Source organism: Callorhinus ursinus, unplaced genomic scaffold (assembly GCF_003265705.2).
Source record: "Callorhinus ursinus isolate GAN/ISIS: 27379988/994484 unplaced genomic scaffold, GSC_fseal_2.0 scaffold21, whole genome shotgun sequence".
Taxonomy (NCBI): domain Eukaryota; kingdom Metazoa; phylum Chordata; class Mammalia; order Carnivora; family Otariidae; genus Callorhinus; species Callorhinus ursinus.
This window is the reverse complement of record NW_027397083.1, coordinates 5,353,364-5,376,354: the sequence shown is the minus strand read 5'-3', so window position 1 is coordinate 5,376,354 and position 22,991 is coordinate 5,353,364. Positions and strand designations below refer to the sequence as shown.

General features: G+C 39.7%; 1 protein-coding gene across 13 annotated transcripts in view; it reads right to left on the bottom strand.

Annotated features, from left to right (window-relative positions):
• Positions 1-22,991, bottom strand: part of PHF21A (PHD finger protein 21A) — a 188,742-nt gene that overhangs the window by 42,819 nt on the left and 122,932 nt on the right. For 11 of the 13 annotated variants that reach the window (XM_073904708.1, XM_073904706.1, XM_025879387.2 and 8 more), the window contains 2 exons: positions 7,463-7,666; positions 1,006-1,257 (listed from right to left, as the gene is read on the bottom strand). In XM_073904708.1, coding sequence (XP_073760809.1) covers positions 1,006-1,257; positions 7,463-7,666 — 456 coding nt within the window. The remainder of the gene's footprint in view (positions 1-1,005; positions 1,258-7,462; positions 7,667-22,991) is intronic. The other 2 variants (XM_073904707.1, XM_025879390.2) reach the window with 1 other exon arrangement.

The window sequence follows — 22,991 nt, the reverse complement described above, 5'->3', positions numbered from 1 at the left end:
ATTTCTGTGTCCTTACACGCCTAATGTACAACACAGCAGCCTCGGTAATCTTAGACAATTTCCTTTGACATTTAAGAACTCTTGCACGTACATATTTTAAAAGTCAAGAATGGATCCAAAGTAAAATCAAACTTGCTGCCTGGCCAAATGAGCTTTCTCCTAATATAAGAGCTTTATCTAGCAGTGAATAGCTTTATTCCTGTAGAGAATTTTCTAACTCTCAGCATTTGGCTGAGATAACTGGTCGCTTCTCTCAAGATTCCTGGTAAGTGCTGAAGCTTCACTTTCCTGCTATCTAGTTTAACTCATCACTGGTCATCATTCAAAAGCCACGAAGAGCTCTTAGCTGCAATTTTAAGAAGGGACTTTAAAACCACAATTTGGTTATATTTCCCCCAAGCTTCAGAGAGCATCAATTTCTAAATGGTTTTACCCTAGAATCTCAAGAAATGAACAGTTTTTGTTCAAGTAATTCTTCAAGGGATCTTTTTTTCTGATAGACCTTGGGCACGGACACTGTTAATTTGTGAGTTTCTTGAATATTTTTCAAGTGCCTCAGCTTGTTCTAGTACTTCCTTGGTGCAGCCAATTTCAAGGGATAGTGAACTAAAGGAGTTCAGCGGGGAGTTTTCCCCAAATTGGTAATACAGAAGCAGAGAGTGTAAGCACTCAAGTTTCACAGGCAGGTCTGCAAACAGGATGGAGAGAGCTACATAAAACTGTGTGCATGCCACTACGAAGGACATTCCTCCCCAGGTCAAATCATACTTTGACTGCAGATAATGCACTGAATGTATTTTGGTCCTTGGTGCCAAGGGACACCTCTACAGTTGTTTGAACAGATAGTAGGAATGCCATATTCCCTTGTCAGCCTCAAGGAAAACTTGGTATGGCTGAATGATGGAGACTAAAAAATCCAGCAGGAGCACAAAATGGATACACTCTACAAATGCATATCCTGAACCCTCTCATGTGGGCACACATGAGTAGCAGCTGCTGGCTTACCAGAGTGACTGTGTTTTTTGCCACAATTTGGACAGCCTCTGCCCCAGGCCCAGTGACCTTACTAGACGTCTGGAGGTTGACTGGTGTGTTCTGCACATCAGTGCTGAGCACAGCCTTCTGACTGTTGATGGCGGTCACCATAGCAATGGTAGGTCTCTGGCCCACAACAGAGGCAGGCATGGTCGCAGTTGCTGCTTTCAAGACGAGAGGTAGTGTCTTTGTGGTAATCATAGAAGCTGTAGTTACAGTCTTCTAGGAGACATGGAGAACAGATATTAGGACACTGAAGTGTGATCCCACTAAACAATATGCTACTAATCCCCAGAAGAAAACAAAGCAATGATTCTTATAATCAAGTTTCTCCATATAACATTTCTTTTGTGTACATACAGCACACTTCTTGCTATAGGGAAAGACTGTCTCTAGTCTGTGCCAGAGTTTTCAAATTTAGCTTCAAGTTCATAGTAATAATCGCGGACAAATATGGGCACAGGATTTTCAACAATGAATGGGGTGGGTTTACAGATACAGAATATGAGTGTACCTATTTATCTGTGTTTTTATTCTTTGCTTGCTCTCAATTAATTTAAACTCTGTAGAAGTTGCAAATTGATGGGGTATACACCATCTCTATCTTTAATTGCTACAACCTCATCAATATGAAGAAAGCCATCATATAATTCTGGTTATCTGCCTCCTGTCACACAAAATCTGGGATGAAAGGACAGTGTCTTTTTATTCTTTTGAATGTCACCCTAGAGAGGAGGAAGGGAAACTCACATGAGGATTAGCACAATTGTTGCCTCAGAGGCAGTAAATCCCAAACTCTAGATAATAAAACCTATTAACCACCTAGTATAGTAAATACCAGCTCCTGATACCAAAGGGCTGTGAGTCACTAACTACAATCTTTTCTCTGGAGAACTGCTGCAAAGCAATCAAAGATCCAGTGAAACATGACAAAGTGGAAGCAAACACCTGTTTCAAAAAGCCTTATAGATCAGGGGCGCCTGGGTGGCTCAGTTGGTTAAGCATCCGACTCTTGGTTTTGGCTCGGGTGGTGATCTAGGGGTTGGACATTGAGCCCGCTGTCCGGCTCTGTGCTGGACGTGGAGCCTACTAGAGATTCTCTCTCTCTGTCTCCTCCTACCCTTTCTCCACCGCTTAAAAAAAAAAAAAAAAAAAAAGCCTGATAGTTGAGAGGACGAGCAGAGGTGACAGGACTTGACTGATCCTCCACAAGTGCTTGTGCTCTGCAGCTGTAGTTTCTAGACTTCTAGCTGTAGTTTCTAGAGTAGTTAAAGGGGCAGTTACAAAACAAGAAAATGCAAACAACCTTATTACATGGCACACACACCTAATCTAGTGCCAGTGCTCACTCAAGATCCTAAAGCTCCAAACGTTTCAGAAACATGGAAGTTTATGTGGTCCAACATGTTGGTTCTGGTTTTGATACTACTCCACCTTTTTCTTCTTACTCTATATTGGCACTGTCCAATTTGGTAGCTCCCAGCCACACGCAGCATTTAAATTCAAATTAATTAAAACAAAATAAAATTAAAACATCAGTTCCTCAGTCACACTGTCCACATTTCAAGTGTTCAAAAACCACTGGTGGCTAGTGGCTACCAAACTGGACAGCGAAGATTTCCGACACTGCAGAAAGTCTGATTGGACAGCACTGCACAACACCACTGGAAAGGACCCTGCTCTCCCTGAAACAGATCTGGACAAATCCCCTTGTGCATTTCTATTTCAGTGACTGTCAGTACTTGTGTGTTAAGTTGGTTTTTTCCTACGTGTCTGAAACACAGATAAACATCATCTAATCTTTTAATATCTTTATTTTCTTTCAATGAAAACAATTAGTGATCTGGCCTCATCTATCCCATCGCAGCCTATAAGCAATCCTTATTAATGGTTGTAATTAAAATCACCCAAATCTTTGTTTCCTCTCTCTAATCAGCAACACAGGCATGTCTCATTCTCCTTGGTCAGTGCCTCCTCAACTGTGAAGTGGGAGTAAAAGGGGAATGCTGGTATTTATTCTGGGGGATGGGGAGGCAGGTCATCTACTATCTATCCATGATGAAAACCAAATAAAAGCTAAATGCTGTTTATCATTAGAAATATTACAGTAGTGTAGCAGAAAGGACTCACTTTACATTACCAGCTATTTGTAATCAGTGTTTTTAACCCAGTGTGATATTAGCCCTTTCTTTCAGTTTAAGACATTAAAATACAAAGACCTTTTCAAATGGTGAGCAAATCACACCAGATGGCATTCAATCTTGGTGCCAACACAGGTTATGGAAGTAAAGGCTCTAATCAGCAGAACTCACTGACATGGATTTTAAAAACAACTGTGCATGCTGTTACTGCTTTGAAAGAGGTCATGTACTTTTGTTTGAAACATCCTTGGTTCAGGTAAATCACTATCAATATTCTGAGTCGCCCTGAAGTGATTATTCTAAAAAAAGTCAGTAAAACCTCAAACTCACCTGAATTATATACGTACCATTAACTGCAACACTTAAAAAATCCTGAAACCTAACAAGTTTGTTGACATCTTAGGTTAGCATTTTATTCTACTTTATAGATATTTAGTTGTGGCTAATTTCACAACATGTATTCTAGCACCTATATAATTCTCTGTATATATAGGCACAAGGCATAGTACTATAGTTACTGAAGAAAACTTTTTGAAAAAGACATCAAGTAACTACTTATTTACAGCAGGTATCGACACAGGTATTGCTTAAATCTTTACCTCTGGTCTGGTGCTTATGCTATTCTAAGAGCTTGGGAATATAAACCAAACTCTTGGGAGTGTTAGAGTTTAGAGACAATCTAGAATTTTGAAATCCAAACCTAATGACAACCTCTGACCTATTTGGCAGGAAGAAGAGAAGACACAGGAGAGGAAAGGTATCCAACAACAAAGAAAATTATTTTTCTGGAAGCTATGATTAGTCCCTGGTTGATGTTGTCCAATTGTGATTGGCTCCAAGACAAGAGAGCAGTTTCCCCACAGTGTCATGAAGAGGTTCTTTAATTTTGACAAAATCTAAACTACACCAACTAGAAATTAATGCAGAAATACATGGCAAGAAGCACTAAAAGCAAACTTTTTTTTTTTTTTGCCAAGTTATTATTGTTGTTTACCTGCAGAGCATGAGGTGTGATTTAAAACAGACTCCAATGAACAAATCAGAACCTACAGCGATTATTATTATGGGTTCTAGTGAACTTCCATATCTATTTTAGACTATTTTCATTTAATTTTGAATGGCAGATAACTGCTGCGCATCCACATGACTACACATAGAACCACCCCACTCCTCTTTTTGTCCATTAGGGTTTATTTTCTATTTGGTTTTATTAACTGTATGCTTCTTTACATTTGTATTATATCATTAAAAAGGACAGGATTGTGAATACAACTTGAAGGGTATACCTTCTTCTAGTCCTTCATTTTTTTTCCTGTAAACTGAAAAAATTTCATAATCTACCTACAAGGATGAATTTGAGTTAACTAAGTAAAGGGGACTGGTCCCCCCACTTCCTATGCCTTGGTCCCTGCTAGCCACCTGACTTCAAATAAAAAACTTTCTCTTCCACCTCCTGTTTGACCATGGCGATTGCTACTTAATAGTTATTCCTTTCTGAACTTAGATATTTAATATATGCCATATACAACTTCCCATTTGTCCCTGACCTCATGGACCTTTAATGACTCCCACTGACTGCCCAAAACTCCAACAGTTCTGCCATGCATTGGAGGGCTTCTACAAGCTAGCTTCTTTCTGCCTCTGGCTTTATCTCTCTCTCCAGTATTGCCCAGAATCCACACTACAGCCACATCAGTCTCTTTGCTATTCCTAGGACACACATTTACTTTTGTGACTCCATACTTTAGTTCACACAGTTCTCTACATGTGATGCTCTTCCCCTCTGCTCTATCACTAAAATCTCACTGATCTGTCCACATCCTGCTCAAGTGTCACCTCATTCATGAAGCACCTCTGATCCCTCTAGTTAAAATTACTCTGTCCTCTGGCCTTTTCACAGCTCTTCACCGGTACTTTCATTTTATTCTTCTTTGTTGCCAGTTTACATTTTCCTCCTCTTCTCTAAATTTTTAAAATTCTGTCTTATTTGTGAATCTACCTTCTTCACTGCCTAGCACAGTATTTGCATATAATAGAGACCCAATAAATATTTACAGAATGAATGAAAATGATAATATACCAGATTTGAGGCAGGGACCATAACTACCTCTTTGTATACCAGAATCTAACACACCAAGAACACCCAATAAATACTGATTGACAGTTTACCGTAAAGACAGAAATCAAAAACTTAGAGGGTTTTTTGGCTTTTAAAATTAACAGAATAGTATAAAACAAGCTAAGCTAAATCAATTAAATATATCAGGTGGGCTACCAGGTGGAGAGGTGCCACACAACACCGTTTGGGGGATGGCCCTTCGCCTCTTACCATCATTCACCTTCCCAAAGTAGGACAGAACTCAGATTACTAGGGAAGGAAGAGGTATTACAAGTATTATATAAGTATTTCCTCTGATTTGTGGGACACGGAATGTTACTTGAACAGAAAGTTTCCATGGGTTAAGAGAGAAAACTCGTACATAGCAGGAAACAATGAATTCTACCACACTCCTTCCCCGTAAACACTTTCTGATCAAACTGTCCTTTGCAAAGAGAACAAATGAATCAACTCCAGCAAAAGTAATCTTATGATAAGCAATCCTTCAGAAGAAATACGAGTCCTGGTCAGGGGGTTTTAAAAGTCAGTTTGAATGCTTAATTTTCAAAGATCCTAGGAGTGGAGATTATGGTAAAATTTATGCTCCAGCTATCTAACTTACAACAGGAATTACTCTTTTTCCTACTTTGGCATTTTATATAATGTTGGCATTTCTTTTTTTGGTATTGTCTGGCAGTACAGAAGAGCAGCAAAGGGACAGACTTTCTTCACCAGAACATCTGGGTTCAAACCTCGGCTCTACCACACATGCTACCTGTACAATTTTTGATAATTACTTAATCTCGCTGTGCCTTAGTTTTCTTTTCTAAAAAACAGAATAATAATAATAATACCACCTTCCTTATTAGCGTTGGGGTAAGGACTGTGTATGTTATACGTAAAGCGCTCAGGAGAATAGCAGTATACAGTAACTGTGACTGTCAACTATCTTTAGTAATCTTTAGTATTTTTTACAAGTACTGTATTCTTCACTTGAAAAATGTTCTGTATGAATGAGCCCAATGTCCACAAACAGTGAATAATCAAGTAAACTATCATCTTTTTCTCTATGTATATAGTGAAGACCTAGTGTTGGTGCGTAAAGGATGCCCATGCTTGAGTTTCAGAAGATCCCAACGTCCTTGAAGTCATGTGCAAAAATGAGTTTTACCAGGTGTGAATGTGTATTATTCTGGGGAGAGGATCCACAGCCTTCACCAAAGTCTTAGAGGGCTTGTGATCCCTAAAAATCAGGAACCACTGCTCAACCATCCCATTTTAAAAGGTATGCCCACATTACAGGCAGGTGTGTGGAGATCACGCCTGAATAGTTTTCTTGTGTGTGTGTGTGTGTGTGTGTGTGTGTGTGTTCCAATAACATTTTGATTTATAGATGTTGAAATTGGACTTTCATATAATTTTCATACAAAATAATACAAATACTATGAAATATTTTTAACCATTCAAAATGTCAAAAACATTTTCATTGGATAGTTTTCTTAACTGAACGTTATTCCCAAATATGTCCTTTTTTGTGTATCTTGCCTTCCTACCCTTATATGCTAGTTTAAGTGCCCCTTTCAGCAAAAACATCTGCACAGCCATACCAAGTTAGAATGATACTAAGCCTCCAGTTCCTAGTTCTAGTTTGAACCTGTAGCTTCCGTTTCAGATTTCCTTCAATATATGAGAACAAATTCATATGCTCTGAATAATGGAAACATATCACCCTTCTTCTGAATGCCTTTCTACCTGTTTCCAAGGGTCCCGCTCCTGGAATATCTCCACACCTAACTGCTAAGAGTTCCAGCAAAACAATTCCAGAGAAGGCAGAGTCACACAGACTTTTGGAACAAGTGCAAAGAGATACTTCCAGAAATTCAAAATATGACCTTAGTTCTGTTCTAACACAGAGAAGTCATTTTTTCTTTGTCACTGTCTACCTTTCCCCTCTTCTTTGGACAGGTGGGAAATCATTTAATTTTTGCTCCTCAGTAGTATCATTTCCTTCTGCCAATGAATTTCCAGGGATTTTTACCCCAGTGTATAGTATAAAAAAGTAACCGGAGTAACTTTTGTCTAGTGCTGGCTGAGCTTTAGCATGGTCTGAAACAGGCCCCAGCTCTACATGACCGACACTAAACCGGCCTACGGCAGGAGGCCTGCAGGGCCCCCTCCGCACTTTTACCTGTGAAGCGGTCAGGCTGGGAGAGGGTGCAGCCGGCTGGGCGTGGTGGTGGTGGTGCTGCTGCTGCTGCTGGAGCTGCTGGAGTGGCTGTTGCTGTGCTGTTTGCAGTTTGTTTTCAGATTGTGGCAATGGCTGTATTTGGAACTTGTCCGGTTGTTCCTGCTTTACTATCAGGTTCTTCCGCAGCTGTTCAACTACCCTTTTCTACCCCATGAAGACAAAAAGAAAGAACGTCTATCAGAGCATTGTTCTATCGGCTCTGTGAAATGGGCAACTATACCTCTGACATCTTTCCATAACCAGCTTCATCTAAAACTTGTGACATCTAAAACCGACAGATGCAACACATGAGGAGAAACCAAGAGCATAAGACACACTTCATGTATCAAGGGAAACTGAGCCACACAAAGAAAAGATAATGGAGATCACATAGCAGAGCTCAGATTTCAGCTCCATTATTAGCTTGGTGTGCTCGGCTGGAAGGGTAATATAGCGTAGCCGTGAGGACGTGACTCTGGAGACACAGATTTCAGTTTTGCTACTTACCAGCTCTCTGATGTTCGGCAAGTTACTTAACCTATCTGTGTCTCAATTTCCTGTTCTGTAAAATGAGGTGATTAACAATACCCTTAGGGTTCTAATGAGTACCAAACAAGCTGCTGGATGTAAAGTACTCACAACTGTGTCTGGCACATTGTTGGTCGTTTTACTTTTTCTATCTGATAACACAGACACAGGCCATATTAATTTTTGTTATTCACACAAACATCATTTATCAGTTTCATACATTAAACAGACTTTTAAAAAAAGATTTTATTTATTTATTTAACAGAGTGAGAGAGAGAGAGAGAGAAAGAGAGAGCAAGAGAGGGAACACAAGCAGGGGGAGTGGGAGAGGGAGAAGCAGGCTTCCCGTCAAGCAGGGAGCCCGATGTAGGGCTCGATCCCAGGACCCTGGAACCACGATGTGAGCCAAAGGCAGTCACTTAACCAACTGAGCCACCCAGGAGCCCCTAAACAGACTTTTAAACAGAAAAACCTTGATCTCAGAAATATGTCATACAAACAATACTCGTTCTGAATTACTCAAATGTGTAACTCATGAGCAGGACCTCTTTGCTGGGATAAGATTTGCAGAAACATGTACATCTGTTTAGGCAGAGGAGGGATTTAGTTACATGGGATAAAAATATAAAAACTAAAGTTTCTTGAATATTCTAGCTCTTATTCAAATCCAAGAAAAATGCGTATTTGGATACTTTCTTACTATAATATATTTCAACAGAATGTAAGCTCCAGGGGCACCTGGGTGGCTCAGTCATTAAGCATCTGCCTTCAGCTCAGGTCATGATCCCAGGGTCCTGGGATCGAGCCCCGCATCGGGCTCCCTGCTCAGTGGGAAGCCTGCTTCTCCCTCTCCTGCTCCCCCTGCTTGTGTTCCCTCTCTCACTGTCTCTCTCTGTCAAATAAATAAATAAAATCTTAAAAAAAAAAAAAAGAATGTAAGCTCCATGAGGGCAAGGACCTATTTTGTCCACAATTATACTCAGGGCTAGAAGTATGTAGCTAAGTAAATGTCTCTTCACATTATGTGTAAAGTGATGGGGACCAGAGACTAGCAAATGACTCAGAGAACATGTCATATAAAACCATTTGGGGCCAGACTTGGGCTGCCTCTCTTGGTCTAATGGCTGGAAGCAAGTATAAGCAGTTCTCCTCATATACTTTCAAGTGAGTTCACCAGCTGAGGTTTGTTATTTCTGATAAAAATAGACTGCCATGTTCTAATACAGATCATGAATGAAGAAAAAGAAGTAAATGAAGATCTTTAAATAAAGGGTTAAGTGAAACCATATGGCCAGGTTGATTTCAACCCCCCCCCTTATGATTCTAACCAACTTCACTGCACATATCCTCTAAAGAACCCAAACTTGTAAGGTTACTTGCTTAACATGTTTGAACATTAAAATATTTATAAAATGGATTTTTAAAAACTTTAAGTCAATACGAAATATATCATTTAGAGAATTTTTAATATTTTTATTGATTCTTTTTAGGCAATGAAAATATCCTATAAAGGCGAATGGGGCAGGGGGAAGTCTGCTAAACTTTATACTCCACTAGCACTGCCTCTTTGAATAGTTAAATTTTACAAAGAAAAGAAAAAAAGGATGCAGAGTCCAAAGTCTTTGCAGAAACCATCTGTAGAATACTAAAAAAATGCAGATTAATAAAAATATCAAATTCTTATAAAAAATTAACTTCCCAGTCTTCAAAACCCTATTTCTCAAGTATAAAAAGATAGAGTAATTGAACTCACACAGTCTGGTGTGATGGCAGTGGTGTCACAGATAAGTTTGAGGATCGTGTCGCTGGTAGATGTTTTTGCTTGGTGACTTCAGAACAGTAAGACATTTAACAATTAAATCACTATTTTTTAAAATATTTTATTTATTTGAGAGAGAGAATGAGATACAGCATGAGATGGGGGAGGGTCAGAGGGAGAAGCAGACTTCCTGCTCAGCAGGGAGCCCGATGCGGGACTCGATCCTGGGACTCCAGGATCATGACCTGAGCCGAAGGCAGTCGCTTAACCAACTGAGCCACCCAGGCGCCCTAAATCACTATTTAGAGTTGCTTTCAGTTCTCCTCCCTAAGATACAACCAGCACTAAACAAACAATAGTAACAAACTAGCTGGAGTGTAGCATCAGCAGCCCAAGAAAGGGACTCCAAGAACCTCTACAAAAAACCCAGCTCAAATCAGGGGGAGCAGAGAAACCATGAGGAAATAATAGAACACAAATGTGACACCTGCCAAAAAATAAACTTTGAACAAAAACAGCACAGGAAATGAAATAATTACCAGGCACAAAAGGAAAAGGTTTTATTTTCCTCTACAGCCATCCCTGGGAAATACAGCGTGCTCTCCTACTTAGTGCCTAACTGGGGTAAACTAGAAGCAAGAGACAAAGCCTGGAACCCACTCCCAGCGTCGTGTACAACAGAAGGGAACAGTAGGGGAAAGAACGAGGAAGGGATGCAGGCTAGAGTACTCTGTAGCCATATGGCTAGAACAAGGTGACGACCAATCAGAACCAGAATCAGCAAAGTGGGAGTCAGTGAGTCACACTGCATTCACAACTGTTCCTCCCCCAGGGCCTGAAACAAAGCCTGTGGAACCTGTGGAGAGGCACGCGGATCAAAATACTTGCAAACCTGCATTAGTCTTTGAGAGAAGAAAAAAAAAAAGCAAAGAGAAGAAAGCTGTGCAGATGGGACAGGGTCAGATCATATGAGCTGGGTAAAATTTTCTTTGAAAGAAGGCTCTGGTATGTTTCTGAGTGCCGCTCAGAAATGCATTGCCCCTGCCCTCCTTGTGTGTTCCCATTAGAAGAATGCCAAGCTTGTAGATGTGCAAGTCTATGAAATTTTTTTTAAAAAATCAAGGTCTGAGGGAAGCGCTGATGCCTCTGTCACTTAAATATCTATCACTGTGTCTTGAAAACAAATATGTGAAGTTAGGGGAGCTCTGCAGTGGAGGCACACCTTAGGCATACAGAAACCCTGTACATTCTTTTAAGGGCAGGCTGATAAAGGAGTTGCCATGTGCTTTTCAGTTGGTTTTCTTAAGTTCCACAGCCCAGTCTTGTTCTAGAGAGCGTAGTCCCCAGGCTCCGGCAAACACACCATTCACTTTAACCCCAGCAGGAGCCCGATCTGGATCAGTACCAGTTATGCACAGCAGTAAGAGAATATAGCTATCAAATTTCATAAATTTTAGCTATGTGCTATCAAGCAAAGTTCTTAAGTATCCTCTCACTTCCACAGGAAGTGAGCCTATACTTTTTATTATTATGTGTTTTAAACAAAGAAATCATGGGCGCCTGGGTGGCTCAGTTGGTTAAGTGACTGCCTTCGGCTCAGGTCATGATCCTGGAGTCCCGGGATCGAGTCCCGCATCGGGCTCCCTGCTCAGCAGGGAGTCTGCTTCTCCCTCGGACCCTCCCCCCTCTCATGCTCTCTCTCTCTATCTCATTCTCCCTCTCAAATAAATAAATAAAATCTTAAAAAAAAAACTTTTAAACAAAGAAATCATGACTTCTGCTGGCCATTAATGAAGGTTATACAAAGTAAACAATTTGGTATTTTCACTGTTATTCACATATAAAGGAGACCTTGAAATGTTGCTAATTATCTTGGAACATTAACCTGAAGCTTTGAGAAAACGCTAAGTGTCACAAACTGGCCATTTGTCACTGACTAATAAGTTAATGAAAGTTCAAAAGAAAAGGGGGCAGGGAGAGAAGGAGATGAGAAAGGAAGAGCTGTAGAGAATGAAGGCAGAAGGGAGGGAGAAAAAGCCAGTAACGTATCATCTTTCCTTAATATGTTTTCTGTAACAACAGGCCAATGGGCCTGGTGTCCGGAATGGCTAGTACCGCCCCCTCCAATCAATCCATCTGTCAGCTGTCAGGAACTACTCCATAAACCCAGCATGTAAGTCCAAGCCTCAGATTCCCTTGACATTCACACATCACTAGGTTTTATCAGGGCTTGTTCAGGCAAAAGAGTTCACAGAGCCTACTGTAACACTTCAAGTCACAGTTTCTGAGACAGGTAGTCACGGTGATCAATATTGTGACATTCAGTGATACTATCAACATGTTCACACGACAGCAAGACAGATCCCAAAGAAAAATACAGAAGTTTATAGGTACGACTCAACAGAAAATCGGGTTCATTTTTCAGCTATGTACGTCAATCATTCCAAGTTCCGGAGAGATGGCAAGACACCCCCCGCCCCAACCAAGGCACCACTTTATTTCCATCAAATTCTCACAGAGATTTTAAAAAGCTTCTCTCAAAAGGAGTTCTAGGTACCAGGCCCTGCCCTCCATAACTGCATGTCAGCGATTCACCTAGTCACTCAACTTGTTGGTGTTTCATTCTGCATTATCTGGGTTTTATGTCAGTTATGATAGGGCAGCACTCACTCAGACATCTTCTTACAAGATACTGCCTTAAAAATTCATTTTTTAAAATTTTTCATACATGAATCAGTCATACAATCTGGAAATAGAACCTGCACCCTTCATACCAGAGACCAAAAGAGACTTGTAACTTTTCACAAATCCAGAAAGTCAAGAACAAACCTTACCTATCCTTCCTACCTAAAATGCAGTGAAAAAATTTTCCAGGTCTTCAGACTCACCAATTGCTCAAATGAAACAAGCGACACTAAATTGTGGTGTACAGAAAAACTAATATGGAGAAATTCACATTTGTGGAAGTCAAAATGAAAAAAAAAGCCAACTTTCTACTCTCTGAAGTTCAACCACTGCATTTATAAGTAATACCAATATTCATCAACACTGAAGACACAGGAAGGAGACAGGATAACAATCTTCAGAATGCTACTACATAATTATCCTTTAAAGAATAGGGTATATGTTACTGACATAAATTCGTGATAAAATTAAAGGAATTAAAAGGAAATAGAAAACTGAGTGAATATTCTACCATTTTATGAACAAGAACACAAAGAAAAGGCAATATATTCAAAATCTGCCCCTTGCTAATGCAGTAAATAAAATTCAAAGAAAGAACATGCACTGAAGTTATTAGAGAGAATGTTCTAGGGGAGACACGCAGGACAGAATTTTGACAGAGAGGAAGGAGGAGGAATATTGGCAGCAGCAGATATAAAAATATACTTAGCTGAAAATAACTGCATTTTATTTGTTTTGCAAGGAACGAGGAAAGTTTTCCCCAAACTCTCCGATACTCAGTTTCAGGGTTAGAATTAGACAGATTCTAACCTATAAAACCTTTTAAAAAGGGATATGCCCTTCTGTTTGACAGAAGCAGTATCTACAACCACCTCATCTTATACACAGAACTGTTTATGCTGTCTACTAAAGAGGATCTGCTTGATCTTAGAGAGCTGGGAACACTGATGCTTATTTTAGAGCTCTGGAAAGTGTCATGGAATTTGTACAGTACAATATAAATGAATTAAGGACAGCAGTTGGAATTACCAGAGTTTTTTTTTTAATGAAGTTCAAAATTCTCCACATGGATGCTTAACAGATGGTGGAGAATACACATGTCATGGTACTGATTAGACTTTGGCTTACTTTTTTAATTAAAAAAATATTTGTTGGGGTTTACTCTTCCTTCAACACACATACACACACACACACACACACACACAATGATATTTAAATCAATAGGTTTCACATCCTATCTCCACAGGAAATTAGAACTTTTATTCATACCAATGGGATTTATATTCCATGTCTATAGGGGATTAGACCCTTTATCTGATAGCCTGATTAAAATGCAGTTTACATTTTTCTTACTTAGTTCATTCATGCTCTAACAGATAAACTCCACCCTTCCTTATGCATGACTATGAAAGACTGCTAAGACTGCCGTAATCAGATGCTGCCTAAACCTAGGGACCCTTCCTGGGAACTGCCTTTATTTGCATCCAACAAGAAAGAGTGTAGCTGTTGTACTCAAGAGAGATGTGTCCCCTGGAGCACTTCAGTTCTCCAGGATGTTAACATACCTGGATGTGAGGGCAAAATAGTATAAACATAGAGACAGACTAAAAAAAGAGCACTGCATGCTGGGGATGGTGGTTGTAAGATACTTCTCTACAATAAAGACAAAGGAAGGCAAAATCAGAACCCATTTGGCTTACAATTAAGTTCTCTGTGTTTCTTTGAAGCACTAAGCTATACTGTCCTGCCTATTTCAGAAAAATATTGAGGATCAACTGCATTAACGGTGGGGAGTGCTTTAGAAAACTGTTGAGGGCAATGTGAAAATAAGGGATGATAACCAATGAATAATACAATTTGTCTAGTAGGAATTTTTAACTGACAGCAACAGCTACTTAAATGTGACTTCTACTTCCAATGTCAATTATATTTCAATCACTTGATTTTTAACATCTAGTCAAATATTTTTGTGTTAGTTTTTTTAATGGTAATCACCAAAAAAAAAGTACATGATTAAGAAAGAGAATGCTATCTGTTGCCTTTTCATCTCAAAAATCAAACACATTAGAGAATATTTCCCTGTACAGAAATCTAAGTGCGGCCCAGATTTCTTATACCTCTATAGCGGTTCAGGGCCATATTCTGAATGCATAAAATAGATGTCCAATTTAAATGTAACCTGACCCAGCAAACACCCTAGATATAGTAATGAGAACAGCAGAAACAAACATAAGAACCATTTATAATCTGCACAATTTAGCTGCTTGCTAATATAAAAAAGTACCTGAATCTTTGTGTTTATACCACAATGAGATACGACAGGGAGGCTATTAATTTGTAAATTAAGCTCTAGTTCATCAAAATGCATGCCCCTCTGTAACTATCTGTTACAGACCTGCACACACCATGAGCTTGTCATTCATCATTCCATGGCTCTATTCTACAACTTAAAAGGCAGCATTGCCTTGTTAATGTCAGAGTTGTCCCATCCACTATAGAAATTCTCTTTGCTCTGTCCTGAAGCTGCTGTGGTTGGTTTTCCTCAGTAAAGAATTATGATTGGAGGTTGCTGTGCAGGAGCTGTCCCTGGCAAGTTGGATATGAAAATACAATTTAAGCACAAGTAATGATCCTAAAACAGGAGGAGGGACAAGGTGGAACAAAACCAAAAACCTCTATCATTTTGTGGGACACTGCTCAGATAAAAGATGGTTTTGCCTACTCCCAAGCCCTGGGTATAATGAGAAATGTAGGAAGACAGAATAAGATGCTGGAAGAGGTTGATCTAATAGATAACCAAATTCTATGCAGAATACATGTACGAGGACATGAATCAATCATGTCTAAAGGAGAGGATCTTTTAACAATCCTTAATTCTGCAGTTTTATCTTAAAAGAGAGAAAAAGACAACAGTATTAGAACGATATACTCTGTCAGGCAGGATACATCAAGTAGAAAATATTCTATGATGAGGGCGCCTGGGTGGCTCAGTTGGTTAAGCGACTGCCTTCGGCTCAGGTCATGATCCTGGAGTCCCGGGATCGAGTCCCGCATCAGGCTCCCTGCTCAGCGGGGAGTCTGCTTCTCCCTCTGACCCTCCCCCCTCTCGTGCTCTCTATCTTTCATTCTCTCTCTCTCGAATAAATAAAAATAAAATCTTTAAAAAAAAAAAGAAAATATTCTATGATGAAATGCAGTATTTTCCTTGCATGTGAAAAAAAGTAAGTCTTACAAATCACTGTAAACACTGACATTTTGAATTGGGAAGTATATTTTTTTTAAGATTTTCATTTATTTATTTGACAGAGAGAGACACAGCGAGAGAGGGAACACAAGCAGGGGGAGTGGGAGAGGGAAAAGAAGGCTTCTCGCGGAGCAGGGAGCCCGATGCAGGGCTCAATCCTAGGACCCCAGGATCATGACCTGAGCTGAAGGCAGATGCTTAACGACTGAGCCACCCAGGCTCCCCTGAATTGGGAAGTATCTTAACAAAGGTACATCCTGAACAACACTCTTGATGTTTAAAACATAACTGTTATCATCTGCCATAACAGCATAAACACATAGATTTTAAAAAGATTCCAAAGCTACCGAATGAGAGTCTCTTAACTTCACAAAGTATTTGCTATTTTAGTAGTTTAATTTATCACCAAATATTTGTTACAATCACTTAAAGAGAAAAATGAACAGTGTTACAAATTTGCTTTCTGACAAGACCCCACATAAAACAACACGGAGGAAGCAATTCCATCACCTATGTAGGCTGCCAAGATGAGAGATGGTTAACTTCAAGGGACTGGATCTTCCAAGACACATGACAAAAGATGATTTGCACTACTCTGTGTTTAGTCTGAGTTTTCTGCATCAGAGACAGAAGAAACTTGAACTCATCTTTCAGAATTTCAGAGAGGGTTTGCTTTTTTGTTTTAACTTGTCAGTACTAGAAATTTTATTAAAGAGAGCTAAAGATTCAGCAATATAGAAAAAAAGCATGTATCACCTCCTAATGAATAAAAAGCATTTGGTTAAAAATTTAAGTATTTTATTAAGTCTTAAGTGTGAAGTAAAATATTTTTCACAGGCTATGAAAACCACTAAACCCAATCCACGAGGCTCTATATGAATATTTAGTTTTCACACACACACACACACACACACACACACACACACACGTACACGCACACACACTCCAAGCTTTAGAAAAGATGGCATGGCTGCAGTAAAAATGATTTGTTGCTTTTTTCAGCATACTTCTTTGTACTAAAGGTAGAGCCGCTTTTTACCTCTACTGTTCTCCAGTTTCCATATCCAACAAAATTATCAAGGTGCAGGGTCAGAAGAGAGGACACTGTACTGAACGTAAGATCAGTCCCTTGATTTTTAAAATTAGACTTTATTTTTTAGAGCAGCTTTAAATTCATAGTAAAGTTGAGTGGAGAGTACAGATAATCCCCAGATACCCTCTGCACTCCCTCCCTCCCTATCAACATCCTCACCAGAACAGTACATTTGTTAAAACTGATAAACCTACACTGACACCTCATTATCACCCAAAATCCATAGTTTACACTAGGATTCACTCCCCAAGTTGTACATTCTATGAGTTTTGACCAATGTATAATGACATATGTCCACCATTATAGTATATGGAATAGTTTCATTGCCCTAAAACCCCTCTGTGCTCTATTCATCCCTCCCTCCCACCAACCCCTGGCAACCACTGACCATTTTACTGTCTCCATAATTTTGCCTTCTCCAGAACGTCATATAGTTGAAATCATTTAGCAGGGAGCCTTTTCAGATTGGTTTCTTTCACTTAGTAATATGCATCTAAAGTTTCTCCTTGTCTTTTCATGGCTTGATAAGCTCATTCTTTTAAGCACTGAGTAATACTCCATTGTCTGGATGGACCATAGCAGTTTCTTGACTTTTAGATACAGTCTAATGTGGCACTGGTGAGTTCTAAATGGTTACAACAGAAACAACAATCTTAACAGATAGATATTGCCTGCCAGGTAGGACACACTGAGGCTCTAGAGCATCTACATGACTTGACCTAAGTCTCAAGCCAGGGGTAGAGTCAGACTTAATTAACACTTCTAGTTCCTCGTATCTAATTCCATATCCACCCCCTTCCCCCCACCCCAATTCTTTTACTTGCTGGTAAGGACTAGGAGCCCTCACATCTATATACTACATAACATAACAAGCCACAAAAGCACCTCATAAAAAATCATATATATATATATCTTATATATATATCCCCCCACTTTTAGGAAAAATGAGTAGAGAGGCAATATTATGCAGCAAAAATAATACAAAGGGTCAAAAAAATCTGGGTCCTGGTCTCATATTTGTCACTAAGTCACATTTGTGACCTTGGTAAGTTATTTACCTATTCTTGGGCTCAGCTTCTCTCAGTCTACAACATTCTCTTCTGCTTAAAATTCTCTGAATCTCTGAATGGCAACAGTACAATTTCTTGATCTATACTTTTTATATAGTGCTGTACATAGAAAACTAATGCTCAAAATGATGATCTCGACACACTACAAAGAAGCTAAATCATTAAAAAATGTTTCATTCTGGGATTGCAAACTCACAGGCAGGTAATGTACATGAATGAAGCAGGCCAGCTATGAGATAATAAGGAGTGATAGGGACTAAGGTCAACTCGAGAGGGAGGGCCCTCCCTGTCTGAAGGCACTAATGTAAGAACTGCTTTTAACACTGCGAGGCAAACAAAATCTCTCTGCTGGTTAGATTAAGCCCAGGGGCTACCAGTCTTCAATCCCTAGACAATAATTATATCCAGTGAACTGTAGTTACCAGCAGAGAAATCAGCCATTAGTTAGAAAAATTTTCAACAATAGGAGGGGAGTCAAAAAGGATTTCAGATAACCAGAAAATTAAAATGACTTTCTGGTTAATTAAAATTTACCACTGTAAAAGGGCTGGGATGTGACTTCCATGGGAAAAGGTGCAGACATAAAAAGCAAGTAATCAATGGGCACTAAGAAGAATATGGTTAAGATAAAATATCTAAAGAAAGAAGAGAGACAAACAACTACACACAAAATACAGAAGAATGAAAAAATTAATAATGTGTCCCAGAAATGTGCTGACTTTATCAAAATAGCTTGAAGTACCTCACAGATAATTTACCCCCCTCCCCATCACATCACCCCAACATAAGAATGAACTGGAATCAGTTTATCTACCACTGAACTGTGGCTGTCTCTAGGGCTGGAGAAAGCAGCTGCTTAAACAGCCGCATTGTAGATGAAAACTGCCTTGTTGAAGTTGTCCAGGGAATTAAAGTAAGCAAAATATGATCATCAGACTTGGAACCCAACTAGAACACTAGAAACATCTCCTGCCATTTAACTGGTTCTCATTTTTGAGTACTGAGACTTCAAAATCATTTAATTTACATAATTAAGAAAAAAGGAATTCATGTTACGAACATATGGATTATTTAATAAATTTTCAAGAATTCTACTTTCTAAGCGAACCCTAGATGAAAAATGATGGTACCACTTTCTACAACTTTCCTAATGGTGTGATATTTTTAGCTTAAGTAATCATTCATACATGTACGCAGTACTTTACACTTGTAAATTTTCATACCCTCTTAGCAAATAAGATTTTCACAACCGTGTAGGGTGGATTAGAGCAAGAGTCATTGATTCAGACAGGGAAACTGAGGCATCTGCTGACCAATGGCCAACCAGAAGTTACACAGTTACCTAATAGTAAAATAGGCACTAGAATATGGAAACCTTATCCTCTGGAAAGTAGTTTGAATGAAGCTCTGTTCACTGAACAAAGAGCTGGAGCTCATTTGTCTGAGCCAACACTTCTGGGGCTGACAGGAGGTTGGGTGATATCCAAGTGGACTGACTGAATGTAGAATATACTGGTGTGGGGAGATGAGCCAAGGGGGAGAGATGTCCTTTGCTGGACATCAGTCTCTAGATACAGTAAACTGCCAGGAAACAATGACAGGCTGTTGAAAGCCAAGGAAGTAAGCTGTGCAACAAACTGAAGGGGCCGAGCAGGAAAGAAGCCAGAGGATGCAGTCAGGGTTGGAAATGTGACAGCCAGAGGTGAGGCATGGACAGCTCAAGAGATCAGTCTGGAGCAAATCACACTGACTATGCCTACTCTGAGGAACGTTTCCTATAAACTGCTCTGAGCACTTGGAAGGGCTGGGAATGTTCTGAAAAGGGATGGGGCAGTGCTGGATGACTTGCTCCAAAATGCCAGAGACAGTATTTCTGTCATCAAAGATACTCTCTCTGGCAGCTGAGCAGGGATACACACTGAAGCCAAACCAACAAGAACGATATGCGTCTTCATCTATGGAGCGTGATGGACAATGTTAAGATTCTATTGCTAACCTTCTACCTCAAGCCAAAACTTGAATTCTGGAACAATGACTTCAATTTAATAAATGGAATGGATGCTGGCAGCATTTAAACTGGTAAAATGTTGGATTCCAGTGGTTTTTTAAAGGAGTATATCACAGCAAACTTTACATATCAGCCACTAATACAAAGCTGATTTAAAATTTTTACTTACTAAAAGATTTATCTTACTGCCATAAAAACCATACAGCAATTTTGCTTTTAAAAATAGAACACAGATGATCAAAACCCATATGCAAAGGGGCTGGGGAAATAACATTATAAACCACACAGAGATGTTTTAAAATCAGCCTCCCCACTTCCAGAGGGGCTACGAGGAATCCTGGCTGCTCCTCCCCGACCCATCATGCGAGACCAGGGCTCAGTCAGTAAGACTGCTGGGCAAGTGACACAGCCATCATTCTGCCAAGTCTCCACAGGCCTGATGGATGTGATGCTGCCTTTACTTATCTTGGTAGGCAGCACAGCCTTGCCAAGAGTGGCTGTGTTTCAGACTTGGTAAGAACAAGGTGTTGGGGGTTTTGCTGTTGTTGCATGGTTCTGCAACACCTTATTTCAACTCTATGCTGAGCTGGCAAAAGCACTAAATCAACCCAGCCCCGCAGCAGGACGACTTTGCAACATTCACTGGCAATGTGACACACTAGTAACACAGATTTGTCTAGTCATCACACCCTTTGAATGTCTCCTTGCTCCTTCTCCGTCCTTGTCTCTCCCAGCTGCAATTTTCCTTACTAAATATTTCCTGTGATATTTTCAACCGAAGGACATAAGGATCGAACTCCAGCTTGAGCCTGCAGAAATGTGTGTAATCTTTATGCTACTTGTAGATCACGGGAGGAAGACCTGTCAGGTGGTACTTGAGCTTCCTACAGCCTACCTCTGTCTAGGTGCTGCGAATGAGGAGAGGTGACTGTTTCCATCCTCTTTAAAAGAACCCAGTTGATTTAAGGATGGCTGTGAGGGCAGGTAAGATGGACCTTCTTGGAGAAAGCAAGGATATTTGTCGTCTGATGGATTCAGTGGAATGGACCTACTCGTGTGCAGGCTGTCAGTCCTGCCACTAATCAGAGGGGAGAAAGCATATTTAGGAAAAGAAAATGGAACAAACTGACTGGAAAAGAAGAAGTGACATGGAAGTACAATGTTTAACACGCAGCTTTTCTTGGTGGTTGAAGGTGCTCCTTTCCTAACCGAGACACCCTGTAACAGGAAGGAATCATTCCTACGCAGGGGTGCATACCTATACTTCACAGGGTGTTTGTTTGTGTGACAGTTATACTGTCATAATTTTAGATAGTTAAACCTCTGCTCCAGGGTTTATAAAAGATCAGAGCACTTGTCACTCTTGGTGCAGGTAGAGTGAGATAGAGTGGTTGAGCAGTTCATTTTTCTTTATAATTACACTCCATTAACCTTCCACATGAGCGCTCCCCTGTGCTTTCATACCAGCAGCACCAACTGGCTGCATTTGATAAGGCTCTACGGAGTCTGCAAGACCAGCACATGCAACAAAAGGAACACTTTAGTACTGCAGACTTAAGCAGAAGCTCAATGCAGCCCACAGCCCCTTACTGGCACACATACTCAGCTCAATTATACATGTGTTGACAAAAACAAACCGAAAACGTAAAGCTTGCAACGAGCAAACAGATGACGGGAACTTATTTAAACCAGAAGTGATCTGAAAATCTTCTGATAATCTTTATAATACTAAAACCCCAAATTTATTATTATTTTTCTAACCTTTGATAATGTGGAATCCTATAAGGAATGTACTCAGAATACTAAAGCTTACAGGGTGAGACAATTACTGGGTGATCTATATCACAATTAGATCACACTGGTGTCTACGAGCTGCACGTTGTGAAGGTAATTTACATGCTTAAGTATTTCTCCTTACCTGTCTCTCAGTAACTCATTTAAAAAAACAATAGTTAAGAACTAGCACTAAGTCTATCCCTATCCTTCCTGACAGTGGCCACATAAATGATTTCCCTTTTTGAGAGAAAAAGAGACCTATTCCATCAATAATGCATTCTCCTGGAGTTTTTAATGCAGCACCCGGAACACTACTTTCCATACGCACAAAGGTAGATTAGTGCTTTTTCTACCCTGAGCAAAGGCTAGGTGTTACATGCTTGAGCAGATAAAACGAAAGCCAACTTGGGAAGTAGGTGCTGGCACAATTAATCTTGACTAGGATCCCAATTATTTGGGAAACAAAAGGTAGCTATATTTATACCTCTGCCTTAACTAATGGCATTCACAGTCCTCACACATCTCAGAATAAGGTTTCTGCCATGCTAGTTTGTGTTTCTGGGTACATCTCCTAACCACAGTGACCCAAGGAAGGTCAACAGGTATCCTGACAACGCCACTCACTGCTACCTCACTTTCTCTGGCAAATGTACATACTGAAGATGTTGGTCTATGACAAGTGTAACCTGACAATCAGAGAATTAAAGCATAGGAACTCAAGTGGTACAGTATTTCCTTTGGCAAATGTTGTATTTAAAACACTGTTCTAGAGCTATAAAACCACAGCAAAATCTTGTTTTTGAAAATTAATGAGATGCTTAGTACTTCTGAAAGTGTTTGGCAGAGAAATGATTGTTTACATTTACATTTTGAAGATGGATGATTAGATCTGGGAATTCTACTATACTCTTCCTTTTTTCTATGCCTTATGTATGAAACTGAAGGATTTTTTCCATTAATATTTTTCTTTTGTTTAATACCATTACAAACTTACATTACTGTGTGTTTTTATCATACTTTCCACCACAGTATCCTTTTTAAAAATGCTTTTCTTAACCCAAATATCAGATCTGGGCTTCCAACTAAATAGCTCATAATTCTTTAAAAGCCAATACCAATGATAAAATTTTAATATTTTCTTGCTGCACGTTACATGCTGAAGCATTCAGCATAATGATGTTGAATGACTATGTGCCAAGAGATAAAAACCAACCTATGCCTAAGGAAGCAGCTCCTGAAAATGTTGGTTTTTCAATGTCCAGATCTGGGTGACAATCAGATTTCTCCTCTACCTAATCATGCATATTTTTCATTTCCCAGTGAATAG